Source organism: Perkinsus marinus (genome assembly GCF_000006405.1).
Source record: "Perkinsus marinus ATCC 50983 genomic scaffold scf_1104296973856, whole genome shotgun sequence".
Classification (NCBI taxonomy): Eukaryota; Perkinsozoa; order Perkinsida; family Perkinsidae; genus Perkinsus; species Perkinsus marinus.
Window position 1 is genome coordinate 139,820 of NW_003201290.1, and position 17,028 is coordinate 156,847.

General features: G+C 47.6%; 8 protein-coding genes across 8 annotated transcripts; 6 read left to right on the top strand and 2 right to left on the bottom strand.

Moving 5' to 3' along the window:
- Nucleotides 1–2,702: 2,702 nt before the first annotated feature.
- Pmar_PMAR027265 (guanyl-nucleotide exchange factor, putative) lies at nucleotides 2,703–4,583 on the top strand (the record flags this gene model as incomplete). Its single annotated transcript, XM_002766017.1, has 10 exons — nucleotides 2,703–2,778; nucleotides 2,835–2,977; nucleotides 3,031–3,138; nucleotides 3,181–3,282; nucleotides 3,336–3,475; nucleotides 3,521–3,577; nucleotides 3,627–3,780; nucleotides 3,825–4,050; nucleotides 4,098–4,231; nucleotides 4,332–4,583. 10 exons carry the CDS (start codon nucleotides 2,703–2,705, stop codon nucleotides 4,581–4,583), a joined length of 1,392 nt encoding a protein of 463 aa, XP_002766063.1.
- Nucleotides 4,584–5,672: 1,089 nt separating this feature from the next.
- Nucleotides 5,673–5,869, top strand: Pmar_PMAR027266 (hypothetical protein; the record flags this gene model as incomplete). The annotated part of the gene is made up of 1 exon (XM_002766018.1): nucleotides 5,673–5,869. A coding segment is annotated over one exon (197 nt), but the record flags the coding sequence as incomplete, so codon positions are not given.
- Nucleotides 5,870–5,921: 52 nt separating this feature from the next.
- On the top strand, nucleotides 5,922–6,895 carry Pmar_PMAR027267 (conserved hypothetical protein; the record flags this gene model as incomplete). Its single annotated transcript, XM_002766019.1, has 5 exons — nucleotides 5,922–6,006; nucleotides 6,040–6,209; nucleotides 6,260–6,396; nucleotides 6,564–6,753; nucleotides 6,809–6,895. 5 exons carry the CDS (start codon nucleotides 5,922–5,924, stop codon nucleotides 6,893–6,895), a joined length of 669 nt encoding a protein of 222 aa, XP_002766065.1.
- An 801-nt stretch (nucleotides 6,896–7,696) lies between these two features.
- On the top strand, nucleotides 7,697–8,251 carry Pmar_PMAR027268 (Thiosulfate sulfurtransferase glpE, putative; the record flags this gene model as incomplete). Its single annotated transcript, XM_002766020.1, has 4 exons — nucleotides 7,697–7,781; nucleotides 7,827–7,922; nucleotides 7,974–8,090; nucleotides 8,145–8,251. 4 exons carry the CDS (start codon nucleotides 7,697–7,699, stop codon nucleotides 8,249–8,251), a joined length of 405 nt encoding a protein of 134 aa, XP_002766066.1.
- A 303-nt stretch (nucleotides 8,252–8,554) lies between these two features.
- Nucleotides 8,555–10,012, top strand: Pmar_PMAR027269 (spermidine synthase, putative; the record flags this gene model as incomplete). The annotated part of the gene is made up of 9 exons (XM_002766021.1): nucleotides 8,555–8,706; nucleotides 8,755–8,829; nucleotides 8,882–8,961; nucleotides 9,018–9,077; nucleotides 9,131–9,235; nucleotides 9,289–9,400; nucleotides 9,454–9,596; nucleotides 9,648–9,789; nucleotides 9,839–10,012. Exons 1-9 carry the CDS (start codon nucleotides 8,566–8,568, stop codon nucleotides 10,010–10,012), a joined length of 1,032 nt encoding a protein of 343 aa, XP_002766067.1. The 5' UTR covers nucleotides 8,555–8,565.
- A 743-nt stretch (nucleotides 10,013–10,755) lies between these two features.
- Pmar_PMAR027270 (hypothetical protein) lies at nucleotides 10,756–11,175 on the top strand (the record flags this gene model as incomplete). Its single annotated transcript, XM_002766022.1, has 1 exon — nucleotides 10,756–11,175. The coding sequence occupies one exon, from the start codon at nucleotides 10,756–10,758 to the stop codon at nucleotides 11,173–11,175; it is 420 nt and encodes a 139-aa protein (XP_002766068.1).
- Nucleotides 11,176–11,759: 584 nt separating this feature from the next.
- Nucleotides 11,760–11,939, bottom strand: Pmar_PMAR027271 (hypothetical protein; the record flags this gene model as incomplete). Its single annotated transcript, XM_002766023.1, has 1 exon — nucleotides 11,760–11,939. The coding sequence occupies one exon, from the start codon at nucleotides 11,937–11,939 to the stop codon at nucleotides 11,760–11,762; it is 180 nt and encodes a 59-aa protein (XP_002766069.1).
- A 3,035-nt stretch (nucleotides 11,940–14,974) lies between these two features.
- On the bottom strand, nucleotides 14,975–15,181 carry Pmar_PMAR027272 (hypothetical protein; the record flags this gene model as incomplete). Its single annotated transcript, XM_002766024.1, has 1 exon — nucleotides 14,975–15,181. The coding sequence occupies one exon, from the start codon at nucleotides 15,179–15,181 to the stop codon at nucleotides 14,975–14,977; it is 207 nt and encodes a 68-aa protein (XP_002766070.1).
- Between the last annotated feature and the right edge of the window lie 1,847 nt (nucleotides 15,182–17,028).

Below are 17,028 nucleotides of genomic sequence, written 5' to 3' on the forward strand. Positions count from 1 at the left end.
TCTTCCACCAATGAGGCAGTTGCCTCCAGTGGCTAAGAGACATGAGGCCCCGCCCTCGATGGATACCACATCGTCGTCACCAGCATCTGCTGATCAACCTACTGGAGGTGCCTGCAAGTTGAGAAAAAAGCCCGAACTTGTCGGCTTAGCAATCAATACGAATATCGATGATCGCGAGGTTGACGTGAGATTCGTGAAAGCAATAAGGAGTAGAAGGCTCAAGTAAGTCTAGTTGGCCGCGTTGTAGTTTCACCCCTTTTCATCGTCATTTCCTCTCAGTCAGAACGAGCCCGTGTTCGGGACTGTGGAGTATCACCGGGCGCAGTTACGTGCGCTTGCTACACCGATCTATTGGAATGATTACGATCGCATGCAAGGACCGGTACGTTACGTCCCAATGTGTCGTCATGGGAAACCAATGCATTTCTATGCACCTCCACCACATCTTGTTCTCGCTCAAAGGGCTTATCCTGGTCGAAGGGGTAGTCACCAGTGCCTTCCGTTGGACTGGCTGACCAAGACTTTTAAACGTGTCCGTAATCGTGTTGCTCGAGCTTTGGAGTGAAAACGAAAATCTCGTCATGCGAGTTTGATTACATTTGCCAATGCAATGCTAGTGCGCTGAAAACCTCAAGGTTTTTTGATATGAATGAGTGTGGTTCGCTTCGTGATTATTTTTATCAAAAATTTCGTCTCTGGTGTGCAGAAGAGAAGTAGGCACAGTTGACTGCCATGTAGCTGCTCTCTGATGCCTTTGCAACCTCTTGCTTATCCCCTCGTTGTTGTTATCACTGCGGGCCACGCAAAGTAGACAGTAGATCGAGACCTCCCATCGATTTGTGTTGGTATGAATGTGTTTAAATTAGCAACAAATATTTAGAAGTGAAATTAGTATATGCGTTCATCGTTAGATGACGTCGCTGAGGGGCTTGTACCGTCAACCGTTGAAAACGAGACTTGATTATTCCGAGGACTGATTAAACGGTTAGCGAACGAGGGGGGTAGGGGACGATGTAAAATTCAGTTGTTTACCAAAGGTGATTCCGTTTCTCGTCATGATGGCATTTAGGATCACTTTCAGGCGAATTCGCGATAAGCGAAGCCTCGATGTCGTTGTGCTATATTAGTGATCGTGATCTGTGAGCAAAGGAGTTGAGAAGCTCAGTGAACTGCAATACAGGGTGAGTCGTCGTCATCTGTGTTAGTCTCTTATTCTCTCTTTAGAGGTACATTATCGGTATGATAAGGTGAAGGCGTGAAGGAAAGGACATGAAATGGATGAAATATGTTGTGAAGTGACGAAACCCGAACGGACTTCATGAGAGGTCCACGAGCTATTCTCAGCAAGAGCAGCATATTCTGGAGAGGGAGATATTTGTTGCATGCCACTCCTTGATGCTAACAGATGTTGGTCACTGCATTTATGAGCTTTGAGTTGAATGAAGTTGTCAAACCGTAATCAATAGGCTCACGATGTCAGAGGATCACCGCACGGAAATTTGCAGACCAGCAGACTATGGCCGGCTTAAACGGCTTCGATATAGTAAAAAACATTTGCAACTCGCTTCAAGAGTGGTAGAGGCTCCGAGCTCCGATGGCTTCATTGTTGGTCACGGCTGGTGGTCTTGAAAGACAGCAAAACTGTTATTCGTAACTTCATTCGATTTCGTAGTGGAAGGAGTAAGCGCGTAAGCGCGGTAAGCGTAAGCGATAGCGAAAGCGTAAGAACGTAAGCGATCTGCAGTAAGCGCGCGTCCGTATGTAACTAGTTTACGTCAAACTTTCGTGCGTTATGTTGGATGTGTCACACATCATGTGTGTTGTATATGGTCGAGCGGGCATCATAAGGAAGATAGGGGACCATATTGAAGCTCTCGATGAGCTTTTCCAAATGCCAAATCAATTATCTCGAATCCAAGAAACGCTTCATAGGGAAGCCTTCCGGCAGAATCACGTAAGATTGCCCGCCATTAACTTTCCGAACCATCTTTCTTCGAAAAGCTCCGATTCAAAGGCCCCTCATTTCTCTTTACTTGGACAACTCGAGCTGAAGTTATGTATTAGAGATAGTCATACCGAAGGGGGATGGACGGTACGGGTATGGAGCAGTGGTTGTCTATCTTTCCCCCACTCCTAGGAGGGCAATGGAAGGACTAGGCACAACACTCGAGCGAGTGAGAGGTTGCAGTCTTCACTTAACGCTCGGCGGGTTATGTTCATTGGAGTTTCACACGTGATATGGAAAAACTAGTGACAAACATATTTCACGACTACCGCATATCGCGAATATCGCGTTTTTCACCGAGTATTACGCCACTTCACGTGAAACGGGTGACACTCCATTATTTGACTGGTTATGGACAATGAACGTTTCACTTGTGACTCTCACTATAATCCACTACGTCAGAGGTCTATAATTCTGTTTTCACAAGACAGTCTGCATTTCCTATTCCGCTCATTCGAATCGATCGACTTCGAGCTTATCATAGATCGAACAATGGTAAACAAAAAATGCGTTGTAGACGGAGCGATGCAAAGAAGTGAATCCAAGGCGTCGTTGTTGTGTCACCGGCTTTGACAATAATTGTAGTATTCTGATGGCCGTAGCCGCATCAATAGGGATGAGCTCATCAGTAGGAGTAGCCACAGTCATAAGTGGATCGAATCTGGGGGAGAGAGCGGCTGGGGGAATCAAAAGTGTAATGTCGACACTGTCACAGTCACCAACAGCAACGACGTCCAAAGCAGATCTCGAATTGCGAAAGATAATTGATGCTGGTAATTGTAGTATTGGGGTGAAGTCCATGTGGTCATTGCTCTCGTATTGGGATCAGGTGTATTACGATTCAACAATTCAGCAAAAGATGGTATAAAATACTTGATATCAGCTGGGGTTCTAGACGACGACCCTGCGGAAATCGCGGAGTTCCTGGCTAAGCAAGAAAATCTGGATAAGCACGTCATAGGAGAATATTTGGTACTACTACTACGATTCCATAGTGGGTGTAACGACTTGCGGTGATGTGTCAGGGGAAAGATAATGAATTCAATATAGCGGTCCTCAATCGCTTCGCCCAACTGTTCGACTACCGAGATCTGCCAGCGGATGAGGCCCTCCGGTTGTTCATGTGCAGGTGGGTCCTCAGGATGTTGTCTGTTATGTATTAATTCTCCCCTTAGATTTGCCATGCCTGGAGAGGCCAACAGGTCTATCGTATACTGGAACGTTTCTCTACCTACTATGCTGCTACTTGCTCTTCCCTCAATCGAGACCAAGTTCATGTACAGGAACCGATCTCACTATGACAATGATGCTGATGCTAGTCGTTATTCAGATCCTGGCTTACGCTCTCATTATGCTTAACGTGGATGCCCATAACCCTCTAGTTACGGACAAAATGACTAGAGACCAATTTATCAACAATACCATGCCCGAAGTCAGCCCAGGGTGTACGGCTGAGGAGCTTGGGCAAATGTAAGGCCACTGATTACGTATAGTGGGGGACTGTGATGATGTCAGGTACGATAGAATAGTAGCTAAGGAATTCCGACCAGACACTACTCCGCAGGAACTAATGTGGCTTGGGGTCGATGAAAAATGAGGGGGAAAATGTTCACAATTGTAGGTATGTGCGGTTGGCTAAGAATCCTCAGTACTCAGCTGATGAGAAAAATGTAGCAGCATCAGCAGAAGATATTCATCGAATGAAAAAGGGCGACAACTTCTTGAAATTTGGCAGGAGAGGACGACCCCATCCACGACGCGTCTTCTTATCAGAGGTAGTGCATCGCGTTGCATGTAGTTGGTTGGAACTCACCTTCAGGATGAGAGTAGAATATGCTGGATGGAGCCTACGGAGTCTCGGGGTGGTCGGCTAGGCTCGTTGCTCAACCATGACGCTGCCGTGCCACGCGGCAGGGCAGTTGTTACCGGTGGTCGGCCCGCTACGGCCCCGCCTGCTTCTGAGGTTAGCAACGGTGGTACCGGGGGCCGCAGTCCGGGTGCTACTAGCGAACTGATGGTATCTGGCAAGGCTATGCCAATAGCAGGTAGAAGAAGTTCAGCTCGGTAGTGGTTGGAGGGCACGCAACCTCAGGCGCTGGCGATCTAGCTACTACTGGAGTTTCGGCAACCCACAGTCTGCGCAACATACGGCTGGATGAAGTGACGGGACTATGTGTGGGCACGTCGGGGTCTAGTGTGTTTCGGAAACAGTGGGTGCCCGAGACGGTGGAAGATCGCTGCTTTTCTATAATCACTGAGAAAAGGTCTTTAGATCTGCAAGTAGCCTGGCGGAGGTAGATCAAAGAGTGGAGTTTTTTTCCGTCAGGCACCGCCTGGTGTGGACATGCGTATGTGGTTGAGGTTTTTCCATTATGTGCTATCGGAAAGGGAAGCTAAGATACGGGCTAGCGCTGACCCTGTTAAGGAGGCCCTAGAGATGCAGCGTGCAGGGGCTAAGCGTTTGAGGAGATGGAAGGAGGAGATACTGCCTAACTGGGCTAAGCATTGGACTACCGGTAGTGTGGGAAAAGAGAAGGCTATTGTCGTGTGGGGTGCTTTCTGGATGTCTATAGTGTAAACCAAATTGCTATGCAAAGCAACGGCTTCATATTCTGAGAGTTCGAGAGTCAACTTTGAGTAATTTCAACATGATAACAATGTGGATCGATCGTCAATGTGTTGGAAGCTTTCTGTAGTCTTTAGTCGTACTCTTAGATTGAAGAAAGCCATATCGAAAATCTAGATGCGCATAATTATTTGCTTCGCAATTTAGAAAATTGCGGATTTTGCATTTTACGGTATCATAAGCAACATTAATTCTCAGTAAGGGAGTATCCGTATTGTGGGTCCTACTAGGTGCTCAGGCTGGGTCCGGAACTCAGAGTAGAAACCCCGAGGGGTTCCGTAGTAGAGGCCTGCGTATGTTGGAAAACGCTACGCATAGGATAATAGTCAGCGATCGGCAGCCCAATGAGGCTCTCACATTCCAAATGTTTTATTCTGGAGGATTCGCCCTCGACAGAGGCCAGAGACTGGAAACGGCAAGGACGCCAACACTGGTGAATCTATGGCTTGAAGGTTAGAGTCGTCTCCGGCTATTTCCTTTTTCGATGTTGCTTTCTCGTAGGTTTGCCTCCGGCATTGCGGTGTAAAATATGGCCGATTGCGATAGGAAACAATCTGAGAATTACATCGGATACATTTTCCACGTTGACGCGAAAAGTTCATAGGGCGGAGCGAAGAAATTCGTGGAGCCAATCGCAGCGTACTTACCTGGCCCGATTCAAGAACGATTTGGAGTCGGATTTAGCACAGGCGTTTATAGGGAAGGTTGTGCAGTGGTTGCATACCTTTGCGACACGAGAGCAGCTCGAAGGCTTTCTGGATGCCGCTACAGAGGACGGCTATAGACGGATGAGGGCCCATGAAAGTATTATGGACGACCAACGCATGATGCGATCGAAGTCAAGTGGCTCTGATGACGATGAGGAGGAGGATAGGATCCGATATTGTGAGTGTGATAGTGATGAAGATCTTGATGGGCATGGGGGGAGGCCTAGTCGAGGGTGTGACGAATGCGGCGTTGCTGTGGAGGCGATACCGAGTCCTGCTCATGGCCTGGCTACTCCTAACACTATACGCTCAAGGGCACCATCGGATTCCATAGGCGGACCATCATCGGTCCATCCACAGACAGACGCGGCGACTTCTGTTGGATCACATTCTAGATTTGGGGACTCGACTGTGATCTGTGAAAGATGCCGAAAGCTGGCCGTGAGTAAAAAGTTGAGTACAAAGAGAACATGGAGTGAGCCGTGGGAGAATGCATGGATAGGTGGAGGGAGAGCGGACACGTCTGGAGAGGTAAACTGCGGGGTTTTTTTCGAACTTTTTTCCGATTTTTTTCCAGGATGCGATGATCCGGAAAGGGTTGCTGATATTATTGTCGGATCTCATCAAGGCGTTCATTGTGTATAGATCGGATGTTGGTAAGGAGGGAAGTATATGTGTTTGATTGGTGAGAGTTTTGTCAGGGTACGTTCCTGGCATGATATCGCTGTGCGCCACCGTGTTGGTCAATGTCGGACCTCATCCAGTCGGACAAGTTTTCTGTACTCTGGCAAATTTAATGCATCAATATTACTTCCTCGATGTGTACATGGTGAAGCGAAGGAATATGAAAATGCGATTTGATTTTCTTGAGGTACCTTGGGGCCCCCGGATCGTGTATGCACACGACGTTGTTGGTCGTAGGTTCTACTGCGGGAGAGGGCGCCTTTCCTCGAGAAGCATTTTTCGATATTGCAGCTAACCCCAGAGGTGTACTTCCTCCCCTGGTTGACCAGTGTCTTCACCCGATGTATGCCGTTTCATGCGGTCTGTCGTATGTGGTAAGCATTTCTATGGAGTCTCATTCGTTTTACGTGAAGTGGTGTGAAAAACGCGATATTCGCGGTATGGAGTAGTCGTGAAATAGGTTTTCCAGTAGCGTTTCTCATATCACGGGTGAAACTCTAATGTTAGTCCGGTATTAATAATTACTATAGTTTCCGCTCAGGGATGGGTTCTTGCTCCTTGGTGAGGCTCATGTGTTCACTTGTGCATTAGCACTACTACGGTATCATGAGCATGCTCTGATGACTTCCGGATTCGGAGGCTGTTTGGAGATTCTTACCTCGCCACCAGATGAGCGCTTATTCGATGAGAATAAGTTCTTTGATTACTATATGAAACTACCGGAGACAGTGGTAAGAGGCAAAACACTGGGGAGTGCTCAATACTGCTCATTGTGGTGGTGTACAGGTCCCCAACGAGCGTCTAGGAGCATGGATGGCGGCCCAACGGTTGGGTGAAGAGAAGACCTCCTTGTTTGAGCTATTGTTTTCCTAAGTAGCGACGTGGCGTCTGAGTAGCCTCATAAGCTCCTCTCTGCTGAGTCTGGGGACGAATACTATTGAGGATCGGGTCTTTCCGGAGACTACCTTTTCATTGTCACCATTCTACATATTATCATTGCATAATTGCAAGTAGTCATCATTATCATTACAACAACAATAACGCCAGTTGCCTTATATGAGTGTTGTTGTTAGTCTTATTATGAGGGTCGCTCATCGTCATCATCGGAGCGGTATTTAGTAAGGGAGGTAGCCGCTGATTGTAGGGTAATCAGTGGCTAGAAGATAGCTTATGTGATAGGCTAAGCATATTGCATGCGAATCTCCTTTATAGGACTTCATGGAGAACCACTGAATCCTCCAAGTCCATTCTAAGGCGCTGATACGGCGCCTCAAATTGCGCCTCATTAGCGCCAGGAGGATGATAACATATAGCGCCCTTTGAGGACAGTCAACGCTCATGGTCTGGCATGTCCATAGTGCTAACAGCCTTTGGATCCCAAGGTTTGGAGCGTCTAGGGCTGATTACGAGTAGCTAGCCCCGTCTAAAAGCAGTAGATAGTAAATAGAAAGGCAATAGAAAGCCGGTCTACATGCATGGAATACGCATGTCCAATGTGGAACATCCAAGCCGTGGAGATGGATGCCCCTGTGACGGGCAATGTAAACTAGGTGGAAGCGTGTGAAGTTCGATGGTATAAGATCCCTAAGGAAACTCTCTGCAGGAAAGGAGACATTTTTGTTGGCGACTCACACATTGAAAGTCATCAATTTTTTCTTCGTTGTCGCACTCTGTATGCTCTCGTCAATCTATCGCCAAACAGGAGTCCGCACTATCTTTGCAGCTGCACGTGCTTGCCCTGTCCGTGCCTTCGCGACAGGTAAGCATACATCTCGAAAAAAGGTGCTGGAGGGGTCGTCATCAGGTGCTCAGCAAAGACCAGCGCTACCGTTGGAAAAGGCCATAGCACAGCCGGACCTGCTGGTACTCGATGTGACATCCGAGATGGAGTTCAGCGAAGGTATGTGGTGGAGTGGCTCGTGTGCTCCACAGGCTTGTGATCATGATGTAGGGCATCACCCCGAAGCGATCAATATCCCAACTCAACTTATAGGGGAGAGAATAGAGGAGCTTGGTGCTGACAAGACTCGGCCCATCCTGGTGTACTGTAAGAAGGGAGTGCGAGCTGGTAGTGGGCGGAATACTTGGTAGTTGTCAAACACTACTTTGGGATTTCGCTTAGGTATGGTCACTAATGCTCTGATGCAGAATGGCTTCGTCAATGCATTTGCAACAACTGATAAGAGCACTGCTCAAATGCTGACTGATAAATTTGGCGTTAAGAAGTGAAGACTGGCGCCAGCAATATAACAATTTCTGCAGAAATGAATTGTGTTATAGTTCCAAGAATCTGGACTTTGGGAGTTCAAATGGCCATATCACATGGTCCATGTGCTTTTGCAGCCCTCCAGTGGAAGGTATACATAGCGACGTTGGCGCTGCGACAGTATCATACACCGCAATAGCTAGCCGCGTTTCTCGCGCCCCTCGTTGAATCGTTTTTTGGTGTCATTTCATTGATCAGATTTCCTCGTGATATCTTTAGGTGGTCCACTCACTACACGTGCTTCCTCGATATCAGTTTAACCTACAGCTATTTGTAGATGGAGTTACCACTCCCTGTTCCCTCAGCTGGCTCCATCACGACCTACGCTGCTGTTGGCATCGGTGGTGCTTTGGTCGGAGGGCTCGTAGCAGTTGCTTATTCCCGGAGGTTCTCATCTCATGATGCTGCGCGGGGCGAGGTGGGCAGCAACGACAATTTGGGGTTGGCAGTCTGTATTTAACCTCAGGGCATTTCGCAGCTTCCAAGCGAAGGAGGGCGAATGTGGTTCAGTGAAGTTTCTGAACAGATGTGGCCAGGCCAAGTGAGCGTCTCGGCCTCACAATGATATTGTGAATTGTTTTCTATTGACTCAGTCGATGAGCCTCGAGATTTCGCAGATCCTCTATCACAAGAGGTCGAAGTTCCAGGATGTTCTAGTCTTCGACTCAACCACGTGAGCACACCTGCCAGTGCATGCTGCGAGCCTTTGAGGTTTTCTTCAATTTTCAGATGGGGGAGAGTATTGTGCTTAGATGGAATCATTCAAACCACTGATAAGGACGAGTTCTGGTCAGAGTTCATATCTATAGCAGTGAGACTCTAAGCAGCTTGAACATTTTTAGTTACCAGGAGGCTATGGCGCATACGCCTGCCTTCCTACATCCCAACCCCAAGAAAGTCCTGGTCATCGGTGGTGGAGATGGTGGGATCCTCCGAGAACTAGCCAAGTGCTGCGAGATGGCTCATTATCACGATTATCATCACAATAACACTTCATCAGGCATGCGTCTATCACGGAGCTCCACATATGTGAGATCGACGGAGAGGTCATCGAAGTCTCACGACGATACATGAAGCAGCTGTCAGTTGCCTTCGACGATCCTCGAGTTCGCGTACTGTTAGTCGTGCTGCTCATGTTGCTGCTAGTGGAAGCGGCTTTTGTTAGATTCATCTCGAGGACGGCGCTGCCTTCATGAAGCGCCATTCGAGCGAGTTTGACATTATCGTTTGTGACACGAGCGACCCCATAGGACCGGCTACGACTTTGTTCGAGAATGATTTCTATGATGCCATATACAATGCGCTAACGTGAGGATGTAGATGTGATGCAATGCTCATCAGAGCTCTTTTTCATTACAGTCCGAACGGTGTTGCCGCAACTCAAGGTGAATGCTACCATCTGAGTATACCGTTGATACGCCGTTTGATCGAGCACTCCAGGAAGCACTTCACTGATGTCCGCTACGCTGATGTTCGTATTCCTACGTATCCTTGTGGACAAGTAAGGTCTGTTCTGTTCCTCTATTGTGGTCCTCAGAGCCTTGTTCCAGATTGGATGCTTGGTGTTAGCAAAGGGTAAGGGGGTGAAGGCCGATGAGCCTGTCCGCACTGTCCCCAAGGAGATGGCGGGTAAGTTGAAGTACTACAGCACAAAGCTACACAGAACACAGTTTACTCTGCCCGCGCAAGTTCATCGGGACATTTATGGAACGGCGATCGAGTGATGGCAGTTCTCGGATATTTTCTGGTCTCTCAGTCGAATAAACGTTTCTTAGTGATGTTTATTGTTGTGCAAGAAATTTCGCGGGTCACGTGAGACGACCCGCACGAAGCATCCGCTAGCGTAGAGTGTGTGCGCTTCAGAAGCCAAATGATGATGTGAGCGCAGCCCAGTCAGTATGAATGCGCGTAAGCTTGTCTTACGAGTCGTAAGACATGAGATGATAGGCCATGACGTAAATGATACGGGGACGGACGTCCGACGTAACACCATGCACTTATTCGTGAGCTTATTGTCATGTCCTCCGATCTCTCTCATCTGTGTGTTAGGGTATAACAAAAAACAAGTGTACGCGTACATGCAACACTCCAGAGTGTACACAGCTCCTCCCCATCTACTGATCCTTGCGGTCTTGTCTATCGACGTTTGCTTTTTTACATCCATAGGTGGCATGGTTATCTGATATTAGCATCAGCTATTTCTTTCTCGAATCAATTTCCTTTCGCTGAGTCATCTGGGAAGGATGGCCACATCGTCAGGTCGCTGTGATTTGTGCGTTAAGGTGACGCACAAGGTTGTGTGCAAACTGGCCTACACACGTGAATTGATGGATTTTCCCGTAGCTAAAACCAGGCCAACCCCTCAAAAAGTATTCTTTCTTTCACGTCACATCGGCTACTAGTGTCGAGTTGCACAACACAACTGTGTCTGTACATCTCCAAGGATTTATTCCAGTCATACTCCACTATGAACCCAACTATCTCTCGTCTGGTGGTCTCTGTTGCCCTCCTCAACGTGGTCTGGTGTGAAGCCTACTTCCCGCCCCATGAGTATTACTGCTCCAAGGAGGCCCTTCGACATGGATTCGAGTTCGGTCTCCGCTTCCCTCGAAAACCCGAATGGTTCAGGGATACCTTTGGCGTTCTTGAGTTCGGCAATGTTGTCGTATATGGCATCCCCTACAAGAAGTTCGAGAAGGGCGAAAAATTATTTGTTGCGCCCAGAATGAATTCCATACATTTCGTCCCTACCGCCAAGTCACAAAATTGGACCGTTGAGAACTGGAAGCATATTCCATATGACAATGATACTGACAGCATTACCATTCAGCCGAGGAAAGGTGGCAAAGTGTTCACTTTGAGCCCGAACAACTGCCCCATCAGATGATAATGATCTTGCTTCAATTGAAGGCTCGATCTCCACATGTTCTTCGACTCAACTTTCGGTATTTCATCGGCCGTATAGCCCTGATCTATACAGCAAGGCCTGTTCTCACTATTCTCTTGTGTGCTTGACAAATTTTGGCCAGGTTGCTGGCACAGTCCTCATCAGCACAGTCGTATTTATTTCCAAGGACAATATGATGCTGAGTATACGACCAGATCGTAGATTAACTATCAAATAAGGGTTGTGTTCAACAGTTGAGTTTTGCCAGGGAAAGTGTGGACAGTGATGGAAGAATACAGAGTCCCTCTGTCTTCGCAAGAATAGCTTTTTCCAAGCCGTCCACGTCTGTGCGACGAACTTGTGAAATACTACAGCCTGTCGTATCTTTGAAGGTTATTTTCTCACAAAACTTTGCCACACCTGTGCATCGAATCGATGCCCTCCATTCACACTAATTGTTAGTCTGAACCAACTTGGTATCTCTCACTACATGGATGTGTTCCTCATGAAGCCTCTAGAGTATTTCATCACCGCTGTCATCCAAATTCGCATCTTTCGTGAGGAGAGTGAGAATCAAGACTCGGTCAGAAACAATCGTCGACGTACTCAACACCAGTCTTGCCTAAGCGAACCGTACCACTATTGGAGGAATTGGATCCGTTGCCGGCCATATAGGGAACGCAGGGAACCTTCTTCAGGGCCGACTTCCGCCTGGACTTGCTGCTAAGCAGCAGCTGCTCAATGACGCCTCCTTGGAGGTTCATGGAAGAAATAAGCGCGAGAGAGAAGCACTACAGATGACAAGCTGCGCAACATCTTCCCAGAAGTATCTTCTTGGCGAAAACTTGCCATCGAGCGAAATTGAATATACTATCCGCGAAATCGATTTCCACCTTCCGTCAAAATTGAACTTACTCCAGACATGCCGGCGAAATTGATTGTACTAATGACAGTGTCATTAGTACAATCAATTTCGCATTATGACATTAGGTCACGTGTCGTCGAGACTGATTATTTTATCGAGCGCGCTGGTGAAATTGATCTTACTAAGGCATATTTTGGCTCGGATGATGGCGCGCGCTGCGAGATTGATCTCACTAAACGCGAAATAGGACTTTAAAAGGTGTAGGATACACCAAAAGACAAGTGTACGCGCACATATGATATGCAAGACTCCAGAGTGTACACAGCTCCTCCCCATCTACTGATCCTTGCGGTCCTGGAGTGTACACAGCTCCTCCCCATCTGCTGATCCCTGCGGTCCTGTCTATCGACGTTAAGTTGCGTAAGTTCCCGCCGAGTGTCCGCTATTGTAGCAGACAGGCCGAGCACGCGGACTTCGAATGGAGCCTCCTGTTCCCAGTGGGATCGTTGGTTAACACTATGAGCATCTTCACCTTGTCCAACCACACACAAGTCGGCACCTATAGAATCCCTATCGGAAAGTTTAGCTTTGTTTCACTGACTTTCGTGAGGGTTGATGTGACCTTCGAGCATTTCAAGACCGTTGCTAAAGATTATAGCCCCAGTACATAATCTAGCGCCAAGTGTTGAGCTGTTTACCAATGGTGACTGAGAGCTCAAATCAACTCGCAATCGGTGACGTGACCTTACACTGATCTGCGACCCTACGTGTTCGGGACGTAGATTTCCCGTTTCGCTAGCTTCCCTGCATCGTGTCACGAGTATCGTGTACATCATTGTCTCAGAGATAATGTCTCGTCATGCTCTCTATGTAAGCTTTTTTACATCCATAAACGACATGGTTATCTGAGATTAGCGTCACGGATGCTGCATCAGCTATTTCTGTCTCAAATCAATTTCCTTTCGCTGAGTCATCTGGGAAGGATGGCCACATCGTCAGGTCGCTGTGATTTGTGCGTGAAGGTGACGCCCATGGTAACCACGTTACGTTTGTGTCCAAATTGGCCTGCCCACGTGAATTGATCGATTTTCTGGTAGCTTAGTGTCTACGGCTGTCATCGGCTACTAGTGTCGAGTTGCACAACACACAACTGTGTCTGTACATCTCCAAGGATTTGTTTCAGTGATACTTCACTATGAACCCAACTATCTCTCGTCTGGTGGTCTCCGTTGCCCTCCTCAACGTGGTTTGGTGTTATAGAACCGAATTCCCGCCCAGTGAGTATTACTGCTCCAAAGAAGCGAGTCATTCTGGACACGAGTTCGCTCTCCGCTTCCCTCGATCACCCAGATGGCTTAGGGATACCTTTAGCGTTCTTGTGTACGGCAGACCTATCGTATATGGCATCCCTTACGAGGAGTTCGAAAAGGACCATGAAAGATTCGTTGCGCCCAAAATTGGTTTCATGCGGTTCGTTCATGCCGCCGAGTCACAAAATTGGGCTGTTGAGAACTGGAGGCATATTTCGTATGATAATAGGGCTGACAGCATTACCATTCAGCCGAAGAAAAACGGCAAAGTGTTCACGCTGAGGGCGAGCAACTGCCCCTTTAGATGATTACGATCTCGATGTGGAGACTCGATATCCACATGTGATCTTTTTGTATTTCATCCGCCGAACAGCCCTGGTTCATGCAGCCAGTTCTGTTCTCACTATTCTCTTCTGTACTCGACATATTTTGGCCACTTTGCTGGCACTCATCAGCACAGTCGTATTTATTTCCGAGGACAATATGATGCTGAGTATACGACCAGATCGTAGATCAACTATCGAATAAAGGTTGTGTTCAACAGTTGTGGACATTTGTCAAGGAAACTGTGCACAGTGATGAAAGAATACAGAGTCCCTCTGCCCTCACAAGAACAGCTTTTTCCAAGCCGTACACGTCTGTGCGACAAACGTGTAATATACTTGTGGAATACGACAGCCTGTCGTATCTCTGAAGATTATTTACTCACAAAAGTTTGCCATACCTGTGCATCGATTCATAATAATTGTTAGTGTGAACCAACTTGGTATCTCTCACTACATGGATGTGCTTCTCATGAAGCCTCTAGAGTATTTCATCACCGCTGTCATCGACATTCGCATCTGTGAAAGGCCATTTAGGTCGATAATTGGCGGACCAACAGTGCGAACCTAGTGAAGGGTTTCAGTCAAAAACATCACTCACTCACCCTAACAGTTAGTGTAGCCGACTTGGATGTGTCAACCTACCTTCCTTTCCACCATTATTGAGCCCGTCTGCGATAAAGTGTAGTGGTTTGGCCGGCCACTTGAGCCAGTGAGCACGTCTTGCATGAGGTGTCGCATGGTCTCGTAGACCAAGTTGTGATCGGAGAACTCACCTGCCTCGAGAACTGCAGACACTGGATTCTGCGCAGTGGACAGATGAATGAAACGAACCGAAGACGGTTAAGTTACGAAGTGCTCGTGGCTCAGACTGACTATGAAACCAGCAGCGTCGCTGCCATCCGAAAACGAACAAAGTCGAATGTCACAGTAGGAGCGATCATGGATAGTCAATTAGCAATCATCTGGCCAGCGGGGCAATTCCTACTGCCCCTGAGGACAACGCGCGCGACTGAGCCACAATATGTAGTTCAGGCAAGGGTGGCTATTAAAGGCACTGACACACAATATATGCCCACGAACAGCGGGGGGCTCTCATGGCGTACTAATCTTAGCAGAGTGAAATCATATCGAGATAGAACAGTGTGAAAGACAGTAGCCCTCAGCAAGTAATAAACCTATCCATAACATTGACCCGATGAATGATATAAGCCAAACTCGAGACCACATAAAGGAAGCATAAAACTTTATCCCAGCTTTGCATGATGACGATAGTTGTGTGGTACAAGAGCGAATAGTGACTACTTCTTTAATCGATTAAGCATCTCCTGCTCGGCCTTTCTAGCTCTCTGAACGCTTTGAGCGCTCGCCAAATCGGGAACAACTTTGCTTGGATCCTTCTCGGTGTCCATCCGGTCTTTTCGCCAGGAATGGAGTTCACCGTCGCACTGCTCGCCCGAGTCGGCGGCCTCATCGAAGGCTGCGTCATGCAGTCGTCTCTCGTACATTTCAAGCCACAATGACTTGACCACAGATAACTGGTCTGCTGTTGGAGGGCCGCCAGATACCTCGAATTCTGTCTTTTTCACGAGCAATGGTATCCTACGATTTTGGACGCCCCTGGGGTCTTCGTTTGGGAACTTCTTGTTAATCATCTCTGCGAATGAAACATCTCCACCCTGATGTAAAGTGTTCTCCTACTTGCAATAATAGCATGATCACTCCATGTTGTGAATGGTCGGAGCCCTGCCACCGCTACTGCTAAAATTGGCCGCACCACCAAAGCGCTCTTCGATAACATTCAAGATGTATAAAAACTGGCGATTGATCTCACTAGATGGAACTGTCTGAAATTTTCTCCCGCACATGTTCAAGTAGTGTCAGGCTCGCGACTTTAGCGCTGGATTCATCGGATGCAAACCCACCTCGGTGTTCGTAAATTGATTTGTGTATGGGAACTGTTGTGCACTTTTCGTGCATTCCACTTCTAGTTGATCTTGTGGCTGCCTCATGCGGTTACACGATGATAATAGCGTTCAGCAGCAGCGTTCGAGGATCGTGCAGGATGAACATACGGAAGACACGTTGAAGGTGGCCAGCGGCGTTAAATTCCAGAGCGCTGCAGTCCAGACACGAAACATTGGTATCCTGTTTATGAGGGGCGAGACAGATCATACACAGCTAGGGGTTAACAATAGATACTTCTTGGCGTTTATACGCCTCTTGACCTTCGCTTTGAATACATGGTTGATAGTATACACTTTTATAGAAGTATATAACGCAGTGAAGATGCTTAACTTGGTTGAACTGCTTCTGTATGGACGGGGCTATGATGAACAGGGGATGACTGAACAGTGCAAGAAAGATGCTAATGGGAGATGCTTCCAGCATTTAAGCATTCTCATAGCTCAAGTAAGGCCGTCGAGGGCTCCTCTTGCTACCTTATACTTAGTGGAGGGCTCAGGTGGTGATCGAGCTCGGTAGTTTATCGTATATGTATCTACGGCTTGTATTCCTCCTGGCCGGCCTATTCTGTATGAGACAACGTGATGATGGACAATGGAGAGCAAAGACGGTCCTCAGAGCTTCTAGAACGATGGTATACATATCAGGAGTATCGACACTAATGTTCTCGCCAAGCCCTATGCTACTGCAAACTATATGGAACTATATGAATGATTTCTATCTTGTCCACTGTCCAAGGGCATTGTTGAAAGATGACCTCCCGGTAAGAGGGAAACCGAGCGGAGAGGTAGCACTAGGAACTCGGCGTTTTCAGTAAGAGGAAAATATTCAGGTTCTGCATGGGCCACCGCTGGAGTCATCGACTCATCCACTCACTGGAAGGTCTCTACTGCATAGGGCTCTATACTTTATAGGCAGAGTTAGCTTACTATTGTTGTTTGGGATTGTGGTGGGCTGCAGTTGCTTCTTCCTCATCTGCAAACTCACTTCTTTGAGCTTTGCTATAAAGCACAACGTCTTCTCCCAACTACGCCTTCTACCTTTGGTCACGTATATAGGAGCTCTCAATCAACTGGTGATTCCACCGTGGCCATCAAATTCGGGGATAAGTGACATTGTCAGGCTTATGTGAAGGATTCGCAGTGGAATAGGGGAGCGAGCGAACAGCTGTACCAGAATTATCGATTTCTGTTTGCGGCACCAAGCAGTGGAGAGCCGGCTAGCACTGCTGTTAGAGAGGCTAGAAGGAAAGGAAAAGAAGAGGAAATACTACTGTTTCGCGCCAGAATAGTCTCCACGTTATTGAAGGAGTAGGAGGTCGTAACGTCAGCTGGGGAGATGTCCTGTTTTGTAGGTTCGGTTTGGTCAGAGGCTTCTTACTGTCGTTGTC